Source organism: Passer montanus, unplaced genomic scaffold (assembly GCF_014805655.1).
Source record: "Passer montanus isolate IOZ18808 unplaced genomic scaffold, ASM1480565v1 scaffold109, whole genome shotgun sequence".
Lineage (NCBI taxonomy): Eukaryota > Metazoa > Chordata > Aves > Passeriformes > Passeridae > Passer > Passer montanus.
In genome coordinates this window covers 2,724,238-2,745,089 of record NW_024357502.1, presented here as the reverse complement: position 1 = coordinate 2,745,089, position 20,852 = coordinate 2,724,238, and the positions used below count along the sequence as shown (strand labels likewise).

The window sequence follows — 20,852 nt, the reverse complement described above, 5'->3', positions numbered from 1 at the left end:
TGACTTTAAACATTTTATTAAGGCTTAAATGTCTATCAGGCAGCCAGGAGCTGGGCTGCTCACACGACATAAACCGAGGGTGGGATGGGATGGCTTTTCTACAAGAGTCTGGATGAGCAGGGTGAGATCACTGCCAGCTCCTCACACCTCAGCCTCTCCTGCCGATTCCAGGGTGAGACACCCCCAGCAGGGAGGCACAGCGAGGTGGGGAAGGGGAGGAAGCCGGGGGGGGGCTTTGTTTGTCACTCACAAGGGCTTTACCTGCTCCACAGCCGGGTGGCTGCTGGTCACACGTGGCTGAACTCACAGGGGGGAAGCTGAGCTGGTCCAAAAGGCACCTGTGCTAAACCTCTGAGCCCCGGGGCAGCGCTCGGACACCAGTCCTGGATAAATACATGTTCCTTGGATAAAGAAGCTATGGCTTTTGTCATCCTCGGGCTCTAACCCCCCACCCCCCACTACTCCGTAAGCACAACACCGAGTGAGTCCTCTCCGCTCTGCGGCTCCCGGGCGGCTCCGTGTGGACACGGGGCACAGCAGCAGCTCCTCCTCGTCCCGCCGGCAGCCCCGGGGCTCAGAAGTGAACCCTCCTGACGTCCTGCGAGGCCGCAGCCCTCTTGCAGCTCCCGCAGTGGATGGGGGAAGCCGGAGCCTTCTGGCGCTCGGCCAGGCAGGGCCGGCACTCCAGGTGCCCGCAGGGGAGCTGGTACACCGGCTCTGCCTTGAAGTAGCAGGAGAAGGATTTGCCACAGGAAGCACACGCCTGGCTCTGGCTGCTCCTGCCGTGCTCTGCGAATCCAGAATCAGAGAATCAGCAGGTTGGAAAAAGTGAAGCAATGTCCAGGCTTTCCTGGTGATTCCAGCCCCTCCCGAAGTCTGATCCCTCCAGTCTGAACCTCCCCTGGCACAGTTGGAGAGTATGAAACAAAGGGACAGGAGAAGAGGATTAGGCAGGGAGTGTGAGAAGTGCCACAGGTCCTGCAGGCTCAGGGCACAGCTGTGACTCAGGACTGTGCCAGTCTGCTGTCACCAGGAGAGGGAATGGTCCAGCTCCCAGGGCAGGGTGTGCTCGGAAAGGGATGGATCACATCAGCACTGGCACAATCAGGCTTTTAATTGAGGACAGATGACTGTAAAAAAGGGCTTTTCACTTTTACTGAGATGCAATCAGCCTGCCTTCCGCTGCCATTCCCAGGTGGAACAGCTGAGGGGACACTTTGCATTCCTGTCACACACCACCCGTCCAGGGCTGCTCAGCTCTCCAACAGCAGCAGTTTCAGAGGGGACAGGAGAAATCTGAGGAGCTGAATGTCACTGTGAAACAGCAGAGGCTGTGTGGGGAGGGGAGAGAGGCAAAAACAGACACAGACAGGTGGACAGACAGACAGACACAGCCCTTCCCTGGGTCCCTCTGGAGCCCCTTCCCAGCCATGGGCAGGCAGAGCCTCACCCAGGGGAGCGAAGCCAGGACATGTGGAGGGACATGTGAAGGATCAGTGCTTCCCTGCACCCCAAAGGAATCACTCTGGGAATGCATGCACAGCTGGAGGAGTGGCTGGGCAGCCTGGATCCTGCACACTCAATCCTGATGGGATTTTGGGCACACACACAGCTGGCTGGCCTGGGGTGCTGCTGCTGTCACCTGCTCCTGCTGAGGGCTGGATGTCACACGGTGCTCCAAACAATCAGGGAATGGTTTGGGTTGGAAGGGATCATGAAGCCTCCATCCCATTCCACCCCCTGCCATGGCAGGGACACCTCCCACTGTCCAGGGTGCTCCAAGTCATGCCCAACCTGGCATTGGGCACTTCCAGGGATCCAGGGGCATCCATAGCTGCTCTGGGCACTCTGTGCCAGGGCTCAGCACCCTCACAGGGAACTATTTCTTCCCAATATCCAATCTCACCCTACTCTTTTAGTTCACAAACATTCCCCCTTGTCCAGTCTGTATAAAAAGGGACTCTCCCTCTTTTTCCCAAGGCCCTTCCAAGCACTGGAAGGCTGCAGCATTTGCTGGGTTTACATCTCACAGCAGACTCATTCTCCACCCTCGTGGCAGCTCCCCCTGCTCCACACAGCTCACAGGCACCACTGAACCTCTCAGCCCAAACTGCAGAGCTCAGGGAACAGCCTGAGCTGAGCTGGAGCAGGCTGAGCACTGTGTCCATCCCAGACCATCCTGGGGCAGCACAGCCAGCCAGGAACATGGGAGAATCACAGCACTGGTGCCACAGCCTGCCCTGACCCTGGGCATGGACAAGGTCAGCAAGGTCTGACCTGCCTCAGTGAGAGAATGAACCAGCAAAACTGCTCAGACAGAGGCAAGGATTGTGAAGTAAAGCTTGCTGGGAGGCAATGTAATATTGTTATATGGAATAAATAAAAGTCTGGGGTGTGAACAATCCCTGCTATCCCAGCCCCAGCTGCCAGAGGTGCTCCAGAGGTGCCTGCTGCTCACCAAGGACTGTGCCCAGGCTCCAGGAAGTGCTGCAGCCCCCCTCTCCTGGAGCCTGCTGCTGGCTCTTCATCAGCTTGGCCGTGAAGGAGGGCATGGAGCTGAGAGCTGAGGTCAGGGCAGTGTCCAGGCTCTCCGACAGCTTCTGCTCGTGGGACACCAGCTCTGCAAAGGAACACAGAGAGCTGGTGTGCAAAGGGAAAAACAGAGAAACCTGGTGTGCAAAGGGAACAGAGAGAAACCAGGTGTGCAAAGGGAACAGAGAGAGAACAGGTGTGCAAAGGGAACAGAGAGAGATCAGGTGTGCAAAGGGAACAGAGAGAAACCAGGTGTGCAAAGGGAACAGAGAGAAACCAGGTGTGCAAAGGGAACAGAGAGAGATCAGGTGTGCAAAGGGAACAGAGACCTGGTGTGCAAAGGGAAAAACAGAGAGAGCAGGTGTGCAAAGGGAACAGAGACCTGGTGTGCAAAGGGAACAGAGAGAGAAACCAGGTGTGCAAAGGGAACAGAGAGAGATCAGGCGTGCAAAGGGAACAGAGAAAGCAGGTGTGCAAAGGGAACAGAGAGAGATCAGGCGTGCAAAGGGAACAGAGAAACCAGGTGTGCAAAGGCAACACAGAGAGACCAGGTGTGCAAAAGGAACAGAGAAACCTGGTGTGCAAAGGGAAAAATAGAGAGAGCAGGTGTGCAAAGGGAAAAACAGAGAGAGCAGGTGTGCAAAGGGAACAGAGAGAGAAACCAGGTGTGCAAAGGGAACACAGAAACCTAGTGTGCAAAGGGAAACACGAGCTGTGCAAAGGGAACAAAGGGAATAGAGAAACCAGCTCTGCAAAGGGAAACAGAGACCAGGTGTGCAAAGGGAAATGGAGACCAGGTCGGCAAAGGAAAACACCAGGTCTGCAAAGGCAAGAAAAAGAAGGAGAAGCAGATGCTGGGAAAAAGAATCTGTGATGCAAACACTGCCTTGGCTCTGAACCTTGGAGGATTTTAGGAGCCCTGCCACTAGTTTTGTTGAGAGGTCTCTTTTCCCCACCAAGGGGCCAGGATTTGGGGTGGAGTGCCTCTGCTTTGGGTCACAGAGGTGAAATGCCCTATGCATCATCACCATTCATGTAGTGCCCCAGTGCCAACTTACACAGGACCAGAATAATTAATAATTTAGGGTGGAAAAGTCCTCCAAGATCATGGAGTCCAGCACTGCCAAGGCCATCACTAAATCATGTCCCCAAGTGCCACACCCACATGGCTTTGAAATACCTTCAGGATGGGCAGCCTGTGCCAGGGCTGGAGAACCCTTTGCACCAGGGAATGTTCCCTAATACCACCCTAAACCTCTCCTGGCACACCCTGAGGCCATTTCCTCTTGTTCCCTGGGAACAGAGCCTGACCCCCACCTGGCTGCACCCTCCTTCCAAGGAGTTGTAGAAGCCTGCAGGACTGAAAAAGGACCAAACTCCAAACAACCCAGGAAGCTGTTTTTCCCTGAAATCCCAGCTGGCTCCCGAGGTTCCCAGCCCAGTGCTGCCAGCCTTGCTCCACGCAGCTCACAGAGAACATTAATAAAATCTGTGGGACTTGTTTTTCCCTCTCTGTCCCAGTTCTGAGCCACGGGGCCAGGGCTGGACCCTCCCTGCAGGGCTGCCCTGTGCAGCACCGACGGCGCTAATTGAGACGAGGCATTAAGAGAATGTTGTCTGCATCACTAATTCTGTTAAATCCAGCTCCCAGAGGAAGAGCTCACAATTGGTGCTGCACATTTCCTCCACCAATCAAGGCTGATGATCCAGTGAAGCACGAGCTCCATGGGCTGAGCACTCTGCTGTTATTTATGTATGGACACGGCTGCCCCGGGAGCTCCAGGACCCACAGGGCAGCTCCTGCTCCTGTGGGGCTGGGGCACATCCTGGTGGGAGCTGTCACACACCCCCACGGCCAAAACAACCAAAGATTCCTCCTAAAGCAGGGAATGAGCTCTAGGCTGAGGGATCAGAGCAGAAATGTGCAGTCTGGCTTCTCCCTACTCTTCCTGACATCAATTATTTTCAAGTGAAGAATTTTTTTTTTAAAATCAGCCACCTAAGCTTTGTCCTCAAAATGTTTTTGGGCAGACTGAGAGAACAGACCACACTGGGTTGGAGCACTCCAGGAGACTGGGCTACCTGCCCAGAGAGCCAACCATGAAATCCCCCACACCTGGATTTACCCTTTGTCCCCAGGTGCCACATCCTCATGGCTCTGAAGTCCCTCCAGGCATGGGAACCCCAGCACTGCCCTGGGCAGCTGTGCCAGGGCTGGACAACCCTTTCTGTGAAAAAACTGTTCCCAATATCCAACCTAACCCTCCCCTGGTGCAAGCCTTGTCCCCTCCTGTCCCTGATCCCTGGGAGCAGAGCCTGACCCCACCTGGCTCCCCCCTCCTGTCAGGGAGTTGTTGACAACAACCAGGTCCCAGCTGAGCCTCCTTGTCTCCAGATTTGCAGGACATTTTGCATTCCCAGCATCACTGAGAAAGGGATGGATGAAGGGAAACCAGCAGCCTTTCCCTTCCCCTGCAGCCACAAGTCACATTTCTTGTCTCATTCAGCCTCTACCAGGTTTTCTGCTTTAACCACCTGCAAATTCTGTACAAGTGTCTCCCAGGCTGAGCTGTCCCTCCTGCTGCAATTCCCTTGCTGTGGTTTGTTCTGTGCCCCATCCCTGCTCTCCTTCCCACCTCCCTCCTCATGATGAGCCAGGACTCCCTGTGCCATCACCACTGCAGCACCAGACATTTCTTTTCCTGTTTTTTGCAGGAATAAATCCCCCTGGATAAAGAAACTTCAAACCAGGACGGTGAGGAAAATATTGTCTCCACATGGAAGGAAGAGAAAGAAAATCCAAACTAAAAGGGGAACAGGGTGACCTGAACAAACAAAGGCTGTGAAACACTGAACAAGGAACATGGCAGGTGGATGAAATGACCCAGCTCCACCAGCCAAACACAGCCTGGAAGCTTTCTAGAGGTGTGATGGGAACTTGCACTGGATTTGTCCTGGTTTGAAACCCCAGCCTGGGGCTGTCCCACCACTCAAGGACAGGTGACCTGGGGAGCCACGATACCTGTGGAACAGTCCATCTGGATCAAGTGGGACTCACTGTCAGTTTTCATTTTTTTAGCACTGTTCTCTGAGGTAGCAGTGACAAGTAAGTTTGTAGCAGAAAAATAGGGCGGCTGCAGGGAGCCCTGATCCATGCAGTCCATTTTCCTTTTCAGAGAAGACATGGTGATGGAGGAGGGCACCAGGCTCTCCGGGGCGTGAGCCCTCCCCAGCAGGTTGGTGCCAGGGATGCTGTGCTGCAGCAGGAAGTGGTCTATCCTGGCCTTGAGGGTGGGGTGAGGTAGGGGCTGTGAGTGCTGGCTGAAGGCCACGCCCGTGAAGGGATCGCTGGGAACTCGGCCCCAGGACGCCTCGCTCCGGTTGCACTTCTCCAGGGTGCTCTGGTCAATCACCTTCCCAGAGGGCAGCAGCATGGGTAAGGTCATGATCTCCAGAGTGATGGGGTCCAGGAATTCCTCAGGGATGTCTTGGACCACGTCCACCAGCTTGTGCAGGGTCTGCTGCTCGTTGGCACTGAAGGGGACGCAGTCGCTCTCCATCGGCGTCCAGAGCTCCGGCTTCAGGCTGCCGCTGTCCTGGGCCAGGAACTGGGAGGCCACCTGGAAGACGCCCTCGATCACCTCCTGTGGGCAGGACTTGGCAGGCTGTCCCCACACCTCCAGCCTCTTGATGCTGGGCAGGCCCCCCCCGGCCACGTGGGTGATGCAGATTTTTAGGTGGGACACGTTGCTGAGCGAGGCCGGCCCCTTGTTCCAGAGATCCTGGGACACCGAGCCGGGGTAGGAGAAGACATTTTCCATCTGATGGAAGGGAGGCCTCGGCTTGAAGCCTCTGTGGCCAAAAGTCACTTTGCTCTGATTTTTTAAGACAGCTTTGCCCACCAGAGTGAAGGTGTCCTTGTCCGACACGGGCTGCCCGGGCAGACCTGATCCCTGCCCCTCAGGGCTCTGCCAAGAGGTTTTGTTGCATGAGGTAGAGGTGTAAACTTCCAGCCCGGAGAAGGTCTGGTAGCCCCCGGAGGAGACGTCGATGTTGATCCTGCAGATCTCCACGTTGAAGGGGAAGGAGATGGTGACGTGCACCGGGGGTTTGATGAAGTACTCGCTGCGGAAGCCGCGGTTCCTCCTGGCCAGGTCCTCGGAGATCAGGTTCTCCACCTCGTAGCCATCGGCTGAGATCTGCGTGCCAGACCAAAACTGGGGTCAGGTTGGAGCAAGGAAACACAAGGAAGGCAGTTTCACAAATCCAGAGATTCTCAGGATGACACCAACCAGGAGCCAAGGCTGAGGGTTACGTGCCGAGCAGCAGATCCCTGCTGGAAGGCAGAGCACTCCCACCCTCCGCCCTCCCCTCTTCCTGCACCCTCTGTCACCATGGGCAGACCTGACTTAACTGCTGGAAGAGTGAAAATTAGGGATAATTTGTGGTTTTGGCTGGGTCAGTGAGATAAGTCAGGGAGGAGAGGGTGGCTGGGAGCAGAGGATGAACGTAGGGAAGGTGGGAATCTCCTCTCTCAGTCTCCCTATTTAGGAACTCCTGATTTTCTTTGTGCCTACTTATCCACGTGGAAATGCACTTGGAATCACAGTTACAGAGTCCCAGAGGAACTCTGGATGTTAATCAGCCTCTGGGAGCCACCCCACCCATCCCTGAGGGAGATCCATCAATGCAGGCTGGGTCTGGTTTGGAGCATCCCATCCCACCCTTGCTCTGCTCTTGGGCAGCCTGGTTCAATCCATTCCCTTTCCTGGGAGCCCCAGGCTCTGAGAAATGTGCAGCACTTGCTGAATGGACAAATAAAAACGAGGAAAATCTATCTATTCCACCTTTTTAATATGGTTTTGAGCACGACAATCACACCAAACCTCTGTGGCATGGCTGGGTCTCTCCACAAAAAATTCCAGCACTGCTGCTTTTGCATCACAGTTTTTAGAATGCCAAGGCTGTCCTGGATTTTGGAGTGAGTTGGTGTGGAAACTTACAACTAAAAAACAGATTTGAATGAAAACCGAGTTTCTTAAAGAGATTCTGATGTGCTGAGTGAAACCAGAAATACTTGGAAGGTAACTTCACCGAGTTATCATTTCACAGTTTCACATTAATTGATAATTTCACATTATCAAGAGCTGTGAGTTCCAATGGGCAGAGGGAAAGTTGGAACATTGCAGGGAAAAAGAGATCTCAAGTCAAAGAACTTATACCTGAAAGCACATCATGCTGTCTGGTTATGAGGTCCTGCAAAATTTGGGCTTTTCCCTCCAGTATTTAGTGTGTGCCACATCAGAGCAGTGATGCTGATTATCCCAGAGGAGCAGTGAACCAACTCCCCCCCAGGATAATTCCACCTAATCCCTCCATCCCTCCCACTCCCCAAAACACCCTCCTCACTATTTTACCTTGTTGCAGTGAATTCTTGGCTTGAACTGTGGGAGACAGACGTTTATTACCATCTTGGCAGCTGGAGACAGGTCACTTGCTGAGCATCAGAGTCAGCTTGGAAAAAAGAAATTAAAAATAAAGGAAGTGAATATCCATGAGCAGTGAAGGGACCTCGTGTTTTGGGTGAGTTACAGGATTGGGATTTCCTAAAATGCAGCTCAGATCTGAGTGCAGGAGGTGAAGCCAATACAAACCCAAATGAATGTGGTGGAGAGATGAGATTGAGGGGAAAAAAAATCACATTAATATTAATTAGTGAACCTGTGGAGAAAAAGCAAAAATAAAATGGCTATTTTAACTAAAACCTCCTATGAACAGATCAGTAATTAGAGCTGAAGGTTTATCAAAGATGCAGGAGTTCTGCAGGTGCAGAAAAGCACCAGCACAGCACAGGAGGCTGTCACAGTGAGTCAAGATTAACCACAAATATTAGTAATTGGTGTTAAATAACTCCAAGGGAGCAGAGGGCACGGAGTAGCTCTGAGGGAGATGTCTGGGATCTGAACACCAAATTCTTCTGCCAGCATTCGTTAAAGAAACTCAACTGAACACACCTTCTTTCCCATTGAAAAAAAAACAAAACCAAAAGTGACTGGAATTGGCTGTCTCAGATCTCTTTTAAGAATGAAATTATCTGTGAGGTGAGAGCTTTAACCTCATGTTAACCCCAACTTTAAAATGTCACTGCCCTGGGCAACCTTGCAAATGAGGGACTCGCTGCCTCCTTCAAGAACAAGCAGCTCTTTAATGATTTTCCACTGATCTGTTGGTTCAGCCCAAATGAAATTGGCCTTTGGGGGCACGTTGGAAAGGCAGAGTTAATGAGCTCCCTGTGCTGCATCTGCAAGGAGAAAGGTGGAATTCAAGGCACAAATCCCACGGATAAAACCCAACCCAAGAGCACCTGCAGAGAGCAGAGCTTGGTCACAATGCCTTGAAAATGAAGCAGGTGTGAAGAGGAACGGGCAGGTGAGCAGCACTTCCATCCCAAAATTTGTCTGGCAGCCATCAGGAGCAATTCCTGCTGCTCAAGGAGCAGGACAAGCACACGCCAACTCTCCTCCAACACTACTTTCCTGTCTTTCTGAGTCTGAAAATTTCTGGGCTGCCAGTGGGGAACTGTTTCAACTGGTCTGACTTTTGGAACTCACATCTTGCAGGAGACTGACAGTTCACCTACAGGCTGCACCTCAAAACTGCTCTTTTTGCCTCATTTTGAACCAAAAGTGGTAAATTCACTTGGCCCTCAGCACTGGTGTTATGACAAGTGGCAAACCAACTCTCCTTGCTCCCTTCCTTGGGAAAACTCAGGATTCTCCCCCTGTTCTCTCTCTCCTGGGCTGAAGATTTCTCCTGCAACATGAGGAGCTCTGTGTGGTATTTTATAGGATTTGCTCCTGTTTGTGACCCTGAGAGACTCAGGTTAATTTTTCCAGTCTCAATAACAGCCAGTAAGAAAACTTCTTAGTAAGAAAATGGATTATTCTGCATTTCCAAGTCACTGCATTCCCTTCTACTGAAAGACTGCTACAAATCTCATGGCAAAAGTTGAGTCACTAAGTTGGCTTTTACTTATGGCTGGATTTTTTTTCCCCTCTCTTCAGTGTGTGCCTTCCCTAAGGTGAACAAAGATCTTTGGACTGAGGCAGTGAAACACAGACCTGAAAAGAATCCTCAGTGGTTTTGGACGAGGAGTTTTAAACAGACTGTCTGGAGTTTGTCACCACAACTCTTCCTGGTGTCCTGTGTGGGACTATGGAGCTGCTGCATGGTGGACACCAAATAAAGTCCTTGGAGCATGAAAAGTCCTGAGGTCAGAGCACCCCAAGCCTCACTGAGGAGAAAGCCAGGCTGTGCCCTCAGCCCCAGCCCCATGGGGATGGAAACACAAGGAAATAGCTGTGTGTGTGCTCCTGGCACCCAGCTCAGCCTCATGACTATACATGCTCTGTTCCTGCTCTCACAGAGGCACCAAATCCAACCACTCTCATTTAGGGTGGAGAAAGAAGCAACCACAGTGAAAAATGAATCATTAGGAGCTTTTATTTGTGGTGGAAGTATCTGAGGATCCAGGTACAAAAGGAGAACATGGGAAGTACAGATGTCACCAGAGCAGAAATGGCCACAGAGCAACAACTGAGCCAACAGCCAGAGACCATTTCACCCAGCACCCAGGCACGGAGATGCACTGGGGAGGTTCTGAGCAAGCCCCTGCCCCACTAGGCAGCCTTGGTGAGCAGAGCTGGGCAGAACACTTTGTAGTGGAGGTAGCTGAGCTTCTCGGAGCGCGTACGCTTGAGCAGAGGGAACCATTCCCAGAAGGGAATCTCCACCACGGCGTAGCCCAGCAGCCGCAGCTGCCGCCGCTTCAGGCAGTGCAGCCCCAGCAGCCGCCTGGAGCCGTAGCAGAAGTGGTTCCTGTTGGACACCTGCAGTGCCAGCCTCACCTCCCCAGGCTGCCAGAGCCCTGGTTTAGGCTCAGCTTGTGATGTGGCACCTGCAGAAAGGGCTCCACCCAAGCACAGCGTGCCTGTTGTGTCCCCTCTCTCCTGTCCGGGAATCCCGGTGTCATTTCCCACTTCTGTGGGACGCTGGTTGTGAGCTCTGCCCTGTAAGAGCTGGGCCATTAAATCATCTGTCAGACTAACTCCCATGTCTCTCAGCTTCTTGGCTGCCACAGGAGCCTTGAAGTTGAAAGGGATGGGACGTCCATCGGCGGCCAGACGCACCTCCAGGTCGCTGGACCGGGTGTGGGGCAGGATCATGTGGTTCTTCACGTACTCAGGGCCTCCCAGCATGCTCTCCAGGAGGGACGTGGCTTCCACAATTTCAGGCCTGACGTAGATTTCCCTCTCTGCAAAGCTTGAGACCATCTCAGTGAACTCCTGACAAAGCTGAGGGGTGAGGTGGCTGCCTTGGTAGGTCGGGCACTCGATTTCAACGCTCTTACCAAGGGTGAACAGGTCCTTCTTGAGCTCGTATTTGCTACCTCTGGTTTTCTGGACAAACTCCTCCCTCAAAGCAAAGTCTATCAGCTCCTCTGGGAAGCGTTTGACAAAAGCCAGGCCGAGCAGAGCAGTAAGGAGATGCTCTGGAAACTTGCTAAACTCATGGAGTTTTGCATGCAATTGCTTTATCAGGCTGGAATAAAACTCCTCCTCATTGGGAGGTTCATAGTCCAGGCACCCAAACGACCACAGGAATTTGGCAGCATCCTTGCTCCGACAGTAGGACACCTTGGAAGGCAATGAGGTGGCTACAGCAGCCAAAACATCCTCGTCAAAGAAGTGCAGTGCTGAATAGGTGAGAGTGATGTGCATGATGCCCTGGATGTTTGTTGCAGGAATCCGAGCAGGAATCACCCTCCCGAGCTCCCTCATGAGGGGCAGGTGGTCCATGCGGGTGTAGCGCAGCATCTTGAGCACGTTCACCAAGGCGTAGGTGCTCATGTCCTCCATCTGCAGGGACACCCTGTCTGCAATCCTCCTCATGACATGCTCAGAAATCCCACTGAGGGACTTGAAGAGCCCCAGGCAGATGGCACCCAGCTCCTCCAAGGTGAAGGCGTCCAAGTGCTTCAGGATGGTGCTCTCCACCTTCTGCGCCAAGTCCGCGGGCGACCTCCGGCCTTCCCCGATGATGTAAAGGAGCTGCACAAACTGGGGCAAGGTGAGGTTCTTCCAGTGCAGGTTGGCATAGCTGAACAGAATGCCCAGGTAGGAGGGCACGCTGCGGTCCAGGCAGCGCCAGCAATCGGCCACCAGCAGCAGCTGCTCCAGGCCCATGTCCCACGCCCGCCGGCAGAACTCGGCCTCGCACGCGTTGAGCAGGGGGTGGGAGGCTGGCATGGCCAAGGGGACACAAGCCTTTAAAATCTGGATGAGATCTGGGGTGCTGAACAGCCTGATGGCCGTGACAGCTCGGTGGCACAGGGCACTGAACCTGGCGTCGGACACCAGCGCCGCGCGGCGCTCCGCTGGCAAACGGCTCAGCCTGAGGAAATAATCCGTGAGAGCTCCTGGGCTGCACTCACAGCCAGCCACACTCTGTAAAATGCAGTCCCCTTCCTCTGCAGGGAGGGTCTGTGCTGGCTCAGCGCTGTCACAGGTGAGAGCTCTGTACTCAGGCCTGCCCTTCTGGAACGTGCGGGGGTCCTCCTTGGAGTCGTGCACTTCCCGTTGCTCCTTCTCTGCTTCCTCCTTGTACAGCGTGGCCGGGACGGTCTGCTCCAGGAGCATGCTGGCCTTGGGCTTGGGCAGGGCATTCCTGACGGGTGGCAAAGCTTGGGAAGAGGCAGTGGGGAATGTCTGTGGAGCCTGCACAGTGCCAGGGCAGGTGAACGTGTCACCAAGGGCCTGGCTGCTGTCCCTATCCCCGTGCTGCTGTGTGCCAGCCCTGCCTCTGGCATAGGCAGCTGGATTGTACAGCACCCTGTAGTCCTGTGGCTTCAGCAGCTGGATTGTAGCCCCTGATTCAGTCCCAGCCTTGGCTGCTCCTGGCTTATCTCTCTTTTCCTTCTTGCTTTTGCTGCTCCCACGCTCGGCCTTGCGCTCGGCTGTGGTGGAAATCGCTGTCACCCTGCCCAGCCTGGGCAATCTTCGGCACATTAGCACCGTAGCCATGGGTCTCAACTTTAGTGGGGCTCAGAACTGCTTCCAGGTACTGAAAAAAGGGCAGACGGAGAGTCAGAGGCCTCCACCTCACAGGCAGCACCTTTTAATCAATCCTTTAGCTACCCCAAAGGGAGGTGGCACCGGTGCCTCCCCTGGCCAGGGCAGCTGGGTCCCTGCAAAGCCACTATGGAATGTCACCTCATGCAAAGGCAGCTCAGGATGAGCTCCCAGGTGAGATGGGCTTGGAGTAGAAGGCAGCCAGGCATGACCTGCTACTCAGCAGATACAAGAAACCTGGCACAGATAGGAGAGTTAAGAAAAAAAAATCATTGTTTTTTCATTTTTAAGAGATCCAAGCTGCTTGTCTTTCATTCTGAACAACAAAAATGTGTTTTTGTAGCAGAGCTGCAGCTTCAAGAAGCTTTGTGTGTTCAGACAGAGCATTCTGCTGCTTTGGTCAGCGTGGTCTAAATCACTGACCACCACCTGAGAAGCTGTCCAAACATCCACGGTGCCCTCTGCACCTGGAGACAAGATGTGGAGCAAAATCTCCACAGAACCAGTGCAGAGAGTGAAAGCTGGCCCAGAACCTGCAGATGGAGGTGGGAGGAATGAAGAAAGTGGGAAAGTGGGAAAGAGCAGGGGAGAAGTAACACAAATCATTACGTGATGCTACATCCCAGGAACAGAGCTTTAAGCTTCAGATTTGAGAGCATTTCCAAGAGTTTTAGGGTAGAGGAGGCTTAAAAATGGCTGGTGCCTTCCTAACTCCTGCCTGAAGCTGCTACACAGGAGGGTGAGGATGAGAAATCCGTGGGAGTCCAGCTGGGCGCTGCCAGCCTGCACTGGCTGCCAAAGCAGCCCTGTTTACCACCAAAAAAAAAATAATAAATAAAGCACCAGGTGTCAGATTTTCCCCTCAAATCCTTATCTCACCCAAATATCCATCACACAGGTGTTATCCAGCTCCTGAAAACCCCTCAGTACCACACGGAGCTGGGCAATCGGGAAAGGCAAAGCCTGGCAGAGATGCTGCCACTGCAAAACACTTTGTGCTCCCCACACAGAAATGGAGATGAATCCTCAGGGACAGCCCTGGGAGCTCTGCTTGTATCCACAGCTTCCTGAGCAGGGATGGAGCAAGATGTGGGATCAGTGCAGGCAAACTCAGCTTTGCAGCAGCAAAATGGGCACTTTGGGGCACAAGAGGTGGGCTTGGGGTGTGTGAGCAGCACAGTGTGCTGCTCTGGCTGAGCATAAACTGGATTTTTTTTGGTGTGTAAGGATCCAGGAACACCTTCCACTTTCCCAGGATGCTCCAAGCCCTGCTTGGACACTTCCAGGGATGGGACATCCACTGCATCTCTGGAAGCCTGTTTTACTGAAGGAGATGAGGAGATCTTGCATCCTCTGCTCCATGGGCACAGCTTGGAGGCAGCAAACACCAGCCAAGAGGGAGGAGAAGATGCTGGAGCAGAAACCACCCCAGCAGAGAGGTGAAAAAAACAGCTGGGCTGGGACCAAGAGGTGCTGGGGGGGTTGAGAGAAAAGAAAGGGAAAATGAAATGTGGATTTGTGGGGAGAGCCATGCAAGGAGGAGGGTACAAGAGAGGCCAGTGTGGTTTTAGGGTGATCTGTAAATGTTGTGAGCTGCTCAAAAACGCACTGGGCACTTTTATCTGTACCTCCAAACACCCTGAGGCAGCCCCAGGAGCACATCAGGCTCTGTCCCACAGACCCCAGGCTGTTCCAAAGCTGTCACTGTCCCATCCCAGCAAGAGAAGTCAAATCCTGCCAGGCAGGAGAGACTCTGCCCCTTCCTGCCTGTCTGAGGAGCAGGGAACGGAAAAACCTCAGAAGCTGGACAGGAAAACACAAACCAAGAGCTGGATTTCAAAGCTCTCCTGCTCAGCTCAGGGAATGTCTGATAAAATGATCACTCCTGGCTCTAGGGGCTGTGGTGTCCAGCCTGAAGGGGCCTCGTGCTGGAGACAGGGGACAAGGGGACAGCACCTGCCTGGGGGAAGGAGAAATCCCCTCAACATCTCCTCCTCCAGCACCTCACACAGCCTGGACCATTAGAGGGGTTGGACCAAGCTCCCAAAATCACCTTGAACAAGAGGAGGGTGATCCAGGCGAGCCTTTCCCAGAGATTTCCTTGTGTGACTCGACTTTTGAGCACCTTTATCCATTTTTGTGCTAACAAACCCCAGGTTATTGACATAAACCAACCCCTCCCTGCTGTGAAAGGAGATTCTCCCCAGGAAATCCAGCCCTGCTGCTCCCAGAGCCCCTCCCAGCAGCAACAGCCCCAGCTCAAAGGCAGGGAATCAAAGGCCTGGGGAATGTGCTGCCAAGAACAGCTCCACATCCTGCAGGGCCTGCCTGTGGAGCTGGGACACATTTGGGAATCCAGGCAGTGCAGAGGCTGCTCCTCTCCTCCTTTGCTCCACATCCAGCCAAAAAGAGAAGAGCACACACAGCTGAGTGAGGCTGGGGTGGGACAAGACAGCTCCAAGCACCCTCAAGGGCAACGGGGCTGCTCCAAGTGATTTTTCCCTGATTTCTCCCTCCCCTGGCCCAAATCTTTGTGATCTTTCCAGTTTCCAGACCACTTCTCCTCCAGCTCCACCCACACTTCCCCTGGATTTGCCCCTTCCCTTTCCTTTCCTTTCTTTTCCTTTCCTTTCCATTCCTTTCCTTTCCTTACCTTTCCTTTCCTTTCTTTTCCTTTCCTTTCCATTCCTTTCCTTTCCTTTCCTTTCCCCCCCTTTTTTTTTTCTATAAGTTGTTAAAATTTATCTTTTTTTGTGGGAGTGTAGTTGGTTTTACATTTTTTGCAGCTTTGACTTTAAACTTTTAGTGGTTGGTTTGGAGTGTCCCCAGGTATTTCTTGTTAAAGGTTTTAAGATAAACAATGGTTTTTGGTTGCAGAGTACATTTTTTACATTTGGCTTTGTTTTGATTGGGTTAAGGGTTACTACAGGAGTCATTTTTTTCTGTGATTTAGTAAAGGTTTGTTGCTGTTTAGGGTTTTAGTGGAAAGTGGTTTTGTTTTTATGGGTTATTAGGGTTTATTTATGAATAAATATTCCTCCCTTTCCTTCCTCCTCCCATCCCAGCTCAGGGCAGGTCTCTGCAGCATTTTCACTTCCAAGGAGCCCAGGGAATTTTGGAGCAGGCTGGGAATGCCCTTTTTGGAGCTGCTCAGGCATGGAAACACCTCTGGTTGAGTGTCACCAGCAAACACCTGGAGAAGAACATTCCCAGAGGAATGCCACCCAGCCCAGGGGCTCAGCCTGGCCAAGGGGAGCATCCCAAAAATGCTCTCAGGGCTTCTGGAACATTCTGAGGGGTTTCTGGAAGCCACTCATCCTGTGCTTCCAGCAAAGGGCAGAGGGAAGCTGCTTGGGATGTGAAATGAATGAACAGGGGATAAATGATGGGGATAAAATGCTGGATTGTGATGATAAAATGCTGAATTTTGAGGATAAAACAGCTCCTTTTGGCCAACAGCCTGAGTGAACTCTGTGCTGGGCTGGAGAGGGGAGCAGCACAAAAGGGATTTTATTTCCCCAACAGGCTGTGCTGTCAGGGCACAAAATTGTCACCTTTTGGGTCGTTTGTGGTTTTTCCTTCTCTTGTGAGGCCACAGAAGGGTTTGGGTGGGGAGGGATTTAAAGATGATCTCATTCCACCCCCCTGCCATGGCAGGGACACCTCCCAGTGTCCCATCCAGCCTGGGCACTGCCAGGGATCCAGGGGCAGCCTGTGCCAGGGCTCAGCACCCTGAGGGAACAATTCCTCATTCCCAAAATCCCACCCATGGCTGCCCTCTGGCACTGGGAGCCATTCCCTGTGTGCTGCCCCTCCATCCTTGTCCCCAGTCCCTCTGCAGCTCTCCCGGAGCCCCTTCAGGCCCTGGAGGGGCTCTGAGCTCTCTCTGGAATATTCTCCTCTCCTGGTGAGCATTCCCAGCTCTCCCAGAGCAGAGGGGCTCCAGCCTTGGAGCATTCCCGTGCAATTCCCTTCTGCAGGGGCAGGGCTGGAAGCTGCAGACACATAACACACGAACACACAGAGACATACATACACACATATATACACATACATACACACACATATATATACACACACATATCCGCATATGGAGCGATGCAGCACGAGGGCGGCCCCGCCAGCTGAGGGGGCGGCTGGGGCAGGGGGCAGAGGACGGGAAGAAGGGGGAGAGGACGGGGAAAGGGGCTGAGGAAGGGAGGGGAACGGGCAGGGGAAGGGGCCGGGACTCACCGGAGCCGCTCCGCCGCCTCCTCCTCCTGCCCCCTTCGCCTCCTCCCGCCGCTTCCGGTCGCGCGGCGGTGACGCCACTTCCGGCTCCCGTGCGGCCTCCAGTCACATGGGCGCCGCCATGACTGCCCTGAGTCACGTGGGCGCCGCCATGACGGCCCCCGCGCGGCCCCTGAGGCGTCGCGGCCTCCCCGAGCCCTGCGGCTGCCCCTGGAGCCCGGGCAGTGCCCAGAGCCAGGCTGGACACGGCTGGGAGCAGCCTGGGACAGCGGGAGGTGTCGCTGCCCGTGGCAGGAGTGGATTTATGGTCTTTGAGGCCTCTTCCCGCCCAGAGGCTCTGTGAGGCTGTGGGTGCGGGGGGCAGAAACCCGCTGGGTGCCTGCGCACCCAGGGGTGTCCTGGTGTGAAAAATGCGTATTTTATGATTGGCTTTTCACAAAATCATGTTTGTAGAATGTACGTTGTAAAAAGCACCCAGGTTTTAGTAATCTTACACAGGGTTTGGGAAATCTGTTACCTCGCTGGATTGTAAAGCTCAGGTGGTTACTGAATAGGAATCCTGATTTGCAAATGAAGGAATTTGCTCCTATTCCTCCAACACTGGACAGAGGACTGCATGAAAATTCAAACCTTGAAAATTCAAATCTTTCCCAGACGCGGTTCTGTCTACTTGAAGATAGAATTCTTGCAACACCGGATGGAGAGGCGATGAAGACCACATGAATATTCGGGAAAAAGAAAGAAACAAAGGAAACTTCGCTCCAGGCAATAAAAACCAGAACATAACCAGGGCTCACCGAACGGACTTTGTGAACTCGGTAGATCTGATGTGAGAGGGGGTCAGGTCTGTGTTCGCCCTGTGTTGAGTCCCAGGCTTGGCGCTGTCCCTTTGATTGTGGCTGACAGAGATTGTATTTAGATTTGTGAAATAAAATCTGTCTTCTTTGAATTTTAATCTTTCTCAAATTACTCATTTGGCCTGATCTGGCTGTTGCCGATAACACTGGGACAGCGGGAGGTGTCGCTGCCCGTGGCAGGAGTGGATTTATGGTCTTTGAGACCTCTTCCAGCCCAGAGCGTGTGTGGCTCTGTGAGGCTGTGGGTGCGGGGGGCAGAAACCCGCTGGGTGCCTGCGCACCCAGGGGTGCCCTTTGTGCATCCCCAGTATGAAAAATGCATATTTTATGGTTGGCTTTTCAGTGATATTCAAATGAATATTGTGAAGGCGGATTCACAGGATAGAAGAAGGATTCAGAGGAAGAAGTTGGCACGGACCAGACAGAATCCTTTGTTTGAATGGAATTTATGCATCATGTATGAGGTGCATGAATATGCAACAGGCTGTTGCTTTTAAGGGTTAATCCTCTGTTATCGTGGGTCCTTTTTCGTGGGTCCTTTTTTGGGCTTATTTTGCCTAGAAAAGGTACCCGGACTGTCTGTAACTTTTTCTTTTTATTGTCTCATATTGTCCTAATTCATATAGTTCAAATTTAACATTACTATTGTTATAACCATTTTATTACGATTAAACTTTTAAAACTTTTAAAACCGAGTGATTGGTGTTTTTCACAGCAGGGAGGCACCACCCCGGGGCTGGGGTGGGCTGGGGCTGTGAGTGGGGTGTGTGAGGTGGCATCTGTCACTGCAGCTGTCCCCAGAGCACGGGGCATTCTGCTGCCTCTTGTGACAGATCGGTAATGGATGATTTGCTCTCACAGTAAATGGGCAAATACTGTGTATATAGGTTAAGAAAAGTTGTCTGGATTTATAGTTGTATAAATATATAGTAAATATATATAATTTACTATATACTTATATATAAATATACAGTAAATATATATATTTATTTATACTTAGAGTATATATAAATATATACAAAATATACTATATATACTTACATAAATATACACAAAATATATATTTACTTATAATTTATAGGCTATATAAATGTATATATATATAAGATATTATATATATGCATAAATATGCATAATATATACAAAATATACTGTATACACTACATATACTTATACAAATATATACTAAATATATCTATTTACTTATAATTTTTAAGTTATATAAATATATAGTATATATGTAATATATATAATATATATATTTATATATAAATAAATATATAATAAAATATATTTATATTATATAAAAATATATATGTTTATATTATATAAAGTATGTATTTATATATAATATAAATATCTAAATAAAATTACATATTTTATTTTAAAATATTTTTTATGTGTATATTTTTTTTATATTTGAGGGTGCTTGGAACTGTCTTGTCCCACCCCAGCCTCACTCAGCTGTGTGTGCTCTTCTCTTTTTGGCTGGATGTGGAGCAAAGGAGGAGAGGAGCAGCCTCTGCACTGCCTGGATTCCCAAATGTGTCCCAGCTCCACAGGCAGGCCCTGCAGGATGTTCTTGGCACATTCGGAGCCTTCCCTGGGCCTTTGATTCCCTGACTTTGAACTGGGGCTCTTTTATATATATATATATATAATTGTATACATAATTATATATATAATCATGTATATAAATATTATATATTTATATAAATAAATATATGTGTTATAGAAGAATAAACAGATATTTTTATATTATATAGATATTGAAATATTTACTATATATAAATATATAGCAAATAATTATAAATATAGAAATATGCAAAAATATATGTAGTTCTTCCCCCATTACGTGGTTATCAAGGGACAGCTGGGGTTGGGACACCTGGGAGGGCTGGCCTGTCCCTATGGTGACATCTGACCTCCAGTCAGGATTTGAGGAAGAGATCTCCACCACTGCACAGCGAGGAAGAGCTTGATGGACAGGACTTTGGGAGGGGTTAAAGGGTTAAAAAGGAATAAAAACCTTCGTTGTGTAGCTGAACACATGGCAGGGAAAATATTTTGCTGCCAGCGCCGTAACCTGTTTTGTTTTTTCAGTTTTCTGTTGTATTTTTGATAAGCTTTAATAAAGCTTCCTAAACTATGGGGAGTGAGTAGCAATTTCTCACACTCCGGAGCTGTGCAGCTCCTGCCCCAGCACAGCCACCCACAGCCCGCTGGCCAGGGCTGTGTCCACACAGATTTTGATTATTTCCAATAATCACGGCTCCAAAGTTCCAAGAAATCTTTCTCCTCTCCACTGCAGGCTTTCAGCACTGGCAAATAATTTAAATATTGCCTTGAGCCTTGCTTAGCACTTGTGTCTCATCCTGGTATTTTTACCAGGTTTGCTTCCTGTCCACCTCTTCCTTCAGATCAGGCTTTTATCCCGTGGCGAGGGAGGAAATGCCATTTTCAGGAGGAAATGCCATTTTCATGAAGCCCCCAGGCTCTGGAGGAGAGCCACGCTGGCTGATGGCAGCTCAGGCTTTCAACCTGAGGGAACTCACGGAGTTCCTGCCTCACCTCTGTCACCAGAGGGCAGGAGACCTCTCTAATAAAGCTGCCATCGGGAAAAGTGCTGGAATTGCTGGGTTTTTAAAGAAAAAGCAACATTTTTCTCCTGCTTTTAGTGATGCTGACAGAGATGGGTGGGATGGATGCAGTAAAAACCTGCAGGAGGTTTTGGATGTGGTGTTTTGTCCCTGCTTGAGGGAAGGTGGATGCACCTTGGCCTGGGGTCCTCACCCCCAACAACTGGGATCCAACACGAATTTGATGCATTTTGAGTTTGTTCCACTCCTTCAGCCACGTGCTGGGGAAACCAGGGAACCCCCAGAGGTGCTCCAAAGGGGTGATGTGGTTTTTCCAGGTGGGGGAAGGGGAATTGCCTTCCCACCACTGCAGCAGGATTGGAACGTGCTGGTTCACCCAGGGTGAAGCTTTCCCCTCCCAGCTCCCCTATCCCAGCTGTGGATCCATCCCAAAATCCCTCTGGATCCATCCCAAAAATCCCCGTGGTTCTCCCTCCTTCTCCCAGCTGTGTATCCATCCCCAA

General features: G+C 51.4%; 2 protein-coding genes across 2 annotated transcripts; both read right to left on the bottom strand.

Annotated features, from left to right (window-relative positions):
* Positions 1 to 16,953, bottom strand: UBOX5 (U-box domain containing 5). Its single transcript, XM_039724303.1, has 5 exons — positions 16,896 to 16,953; positions 7,950 to 8,046; positions 5,555 to 6,731; positions 2,459 to 2,620; positions 1 to 789 (listed from the first exon to the last, which is right to left on the bottom strand). The coding sequence occupies exons 2-5, from the start codon at positions 8,001 to 8,003 to the stop codon at positions 575 to 577; spliced, it is 1,608 nt and encodes a 535-aa protein (XP_039580237.1). The 5' UTR covers positions 8,004 to 8,046; positions 16,896 to 16,953; the 3' UTR covers positions 1 to 574.
* On the bottom strand, positions 10,011 to 16,963 carry FASTKD5 (FAST kinase domains 5). The gene is made up of 2 exons (XM_039724290.1): positions 16,896 to 16,963; positions 10,011 to 12,654 (listed from the first exon to the last, which is right to left on the bottom strand). The coding sequence occupies exon 2, from the start codon at positions 12,612 to 12,614 to the stop codon at positions 10,212 to 10,214; it is 2,403 nt and encodes an 800-aa protein (XP_039580224.1). The 5' UTR covers positions 12,615 to 12,654; positions 16,896 to 16,963; the 3' UTR covers positions 10,011 to 10,211.
* Between the last annotated feature and the right edge of the window lie 3,889 nt (positions 16,964 to 20,852).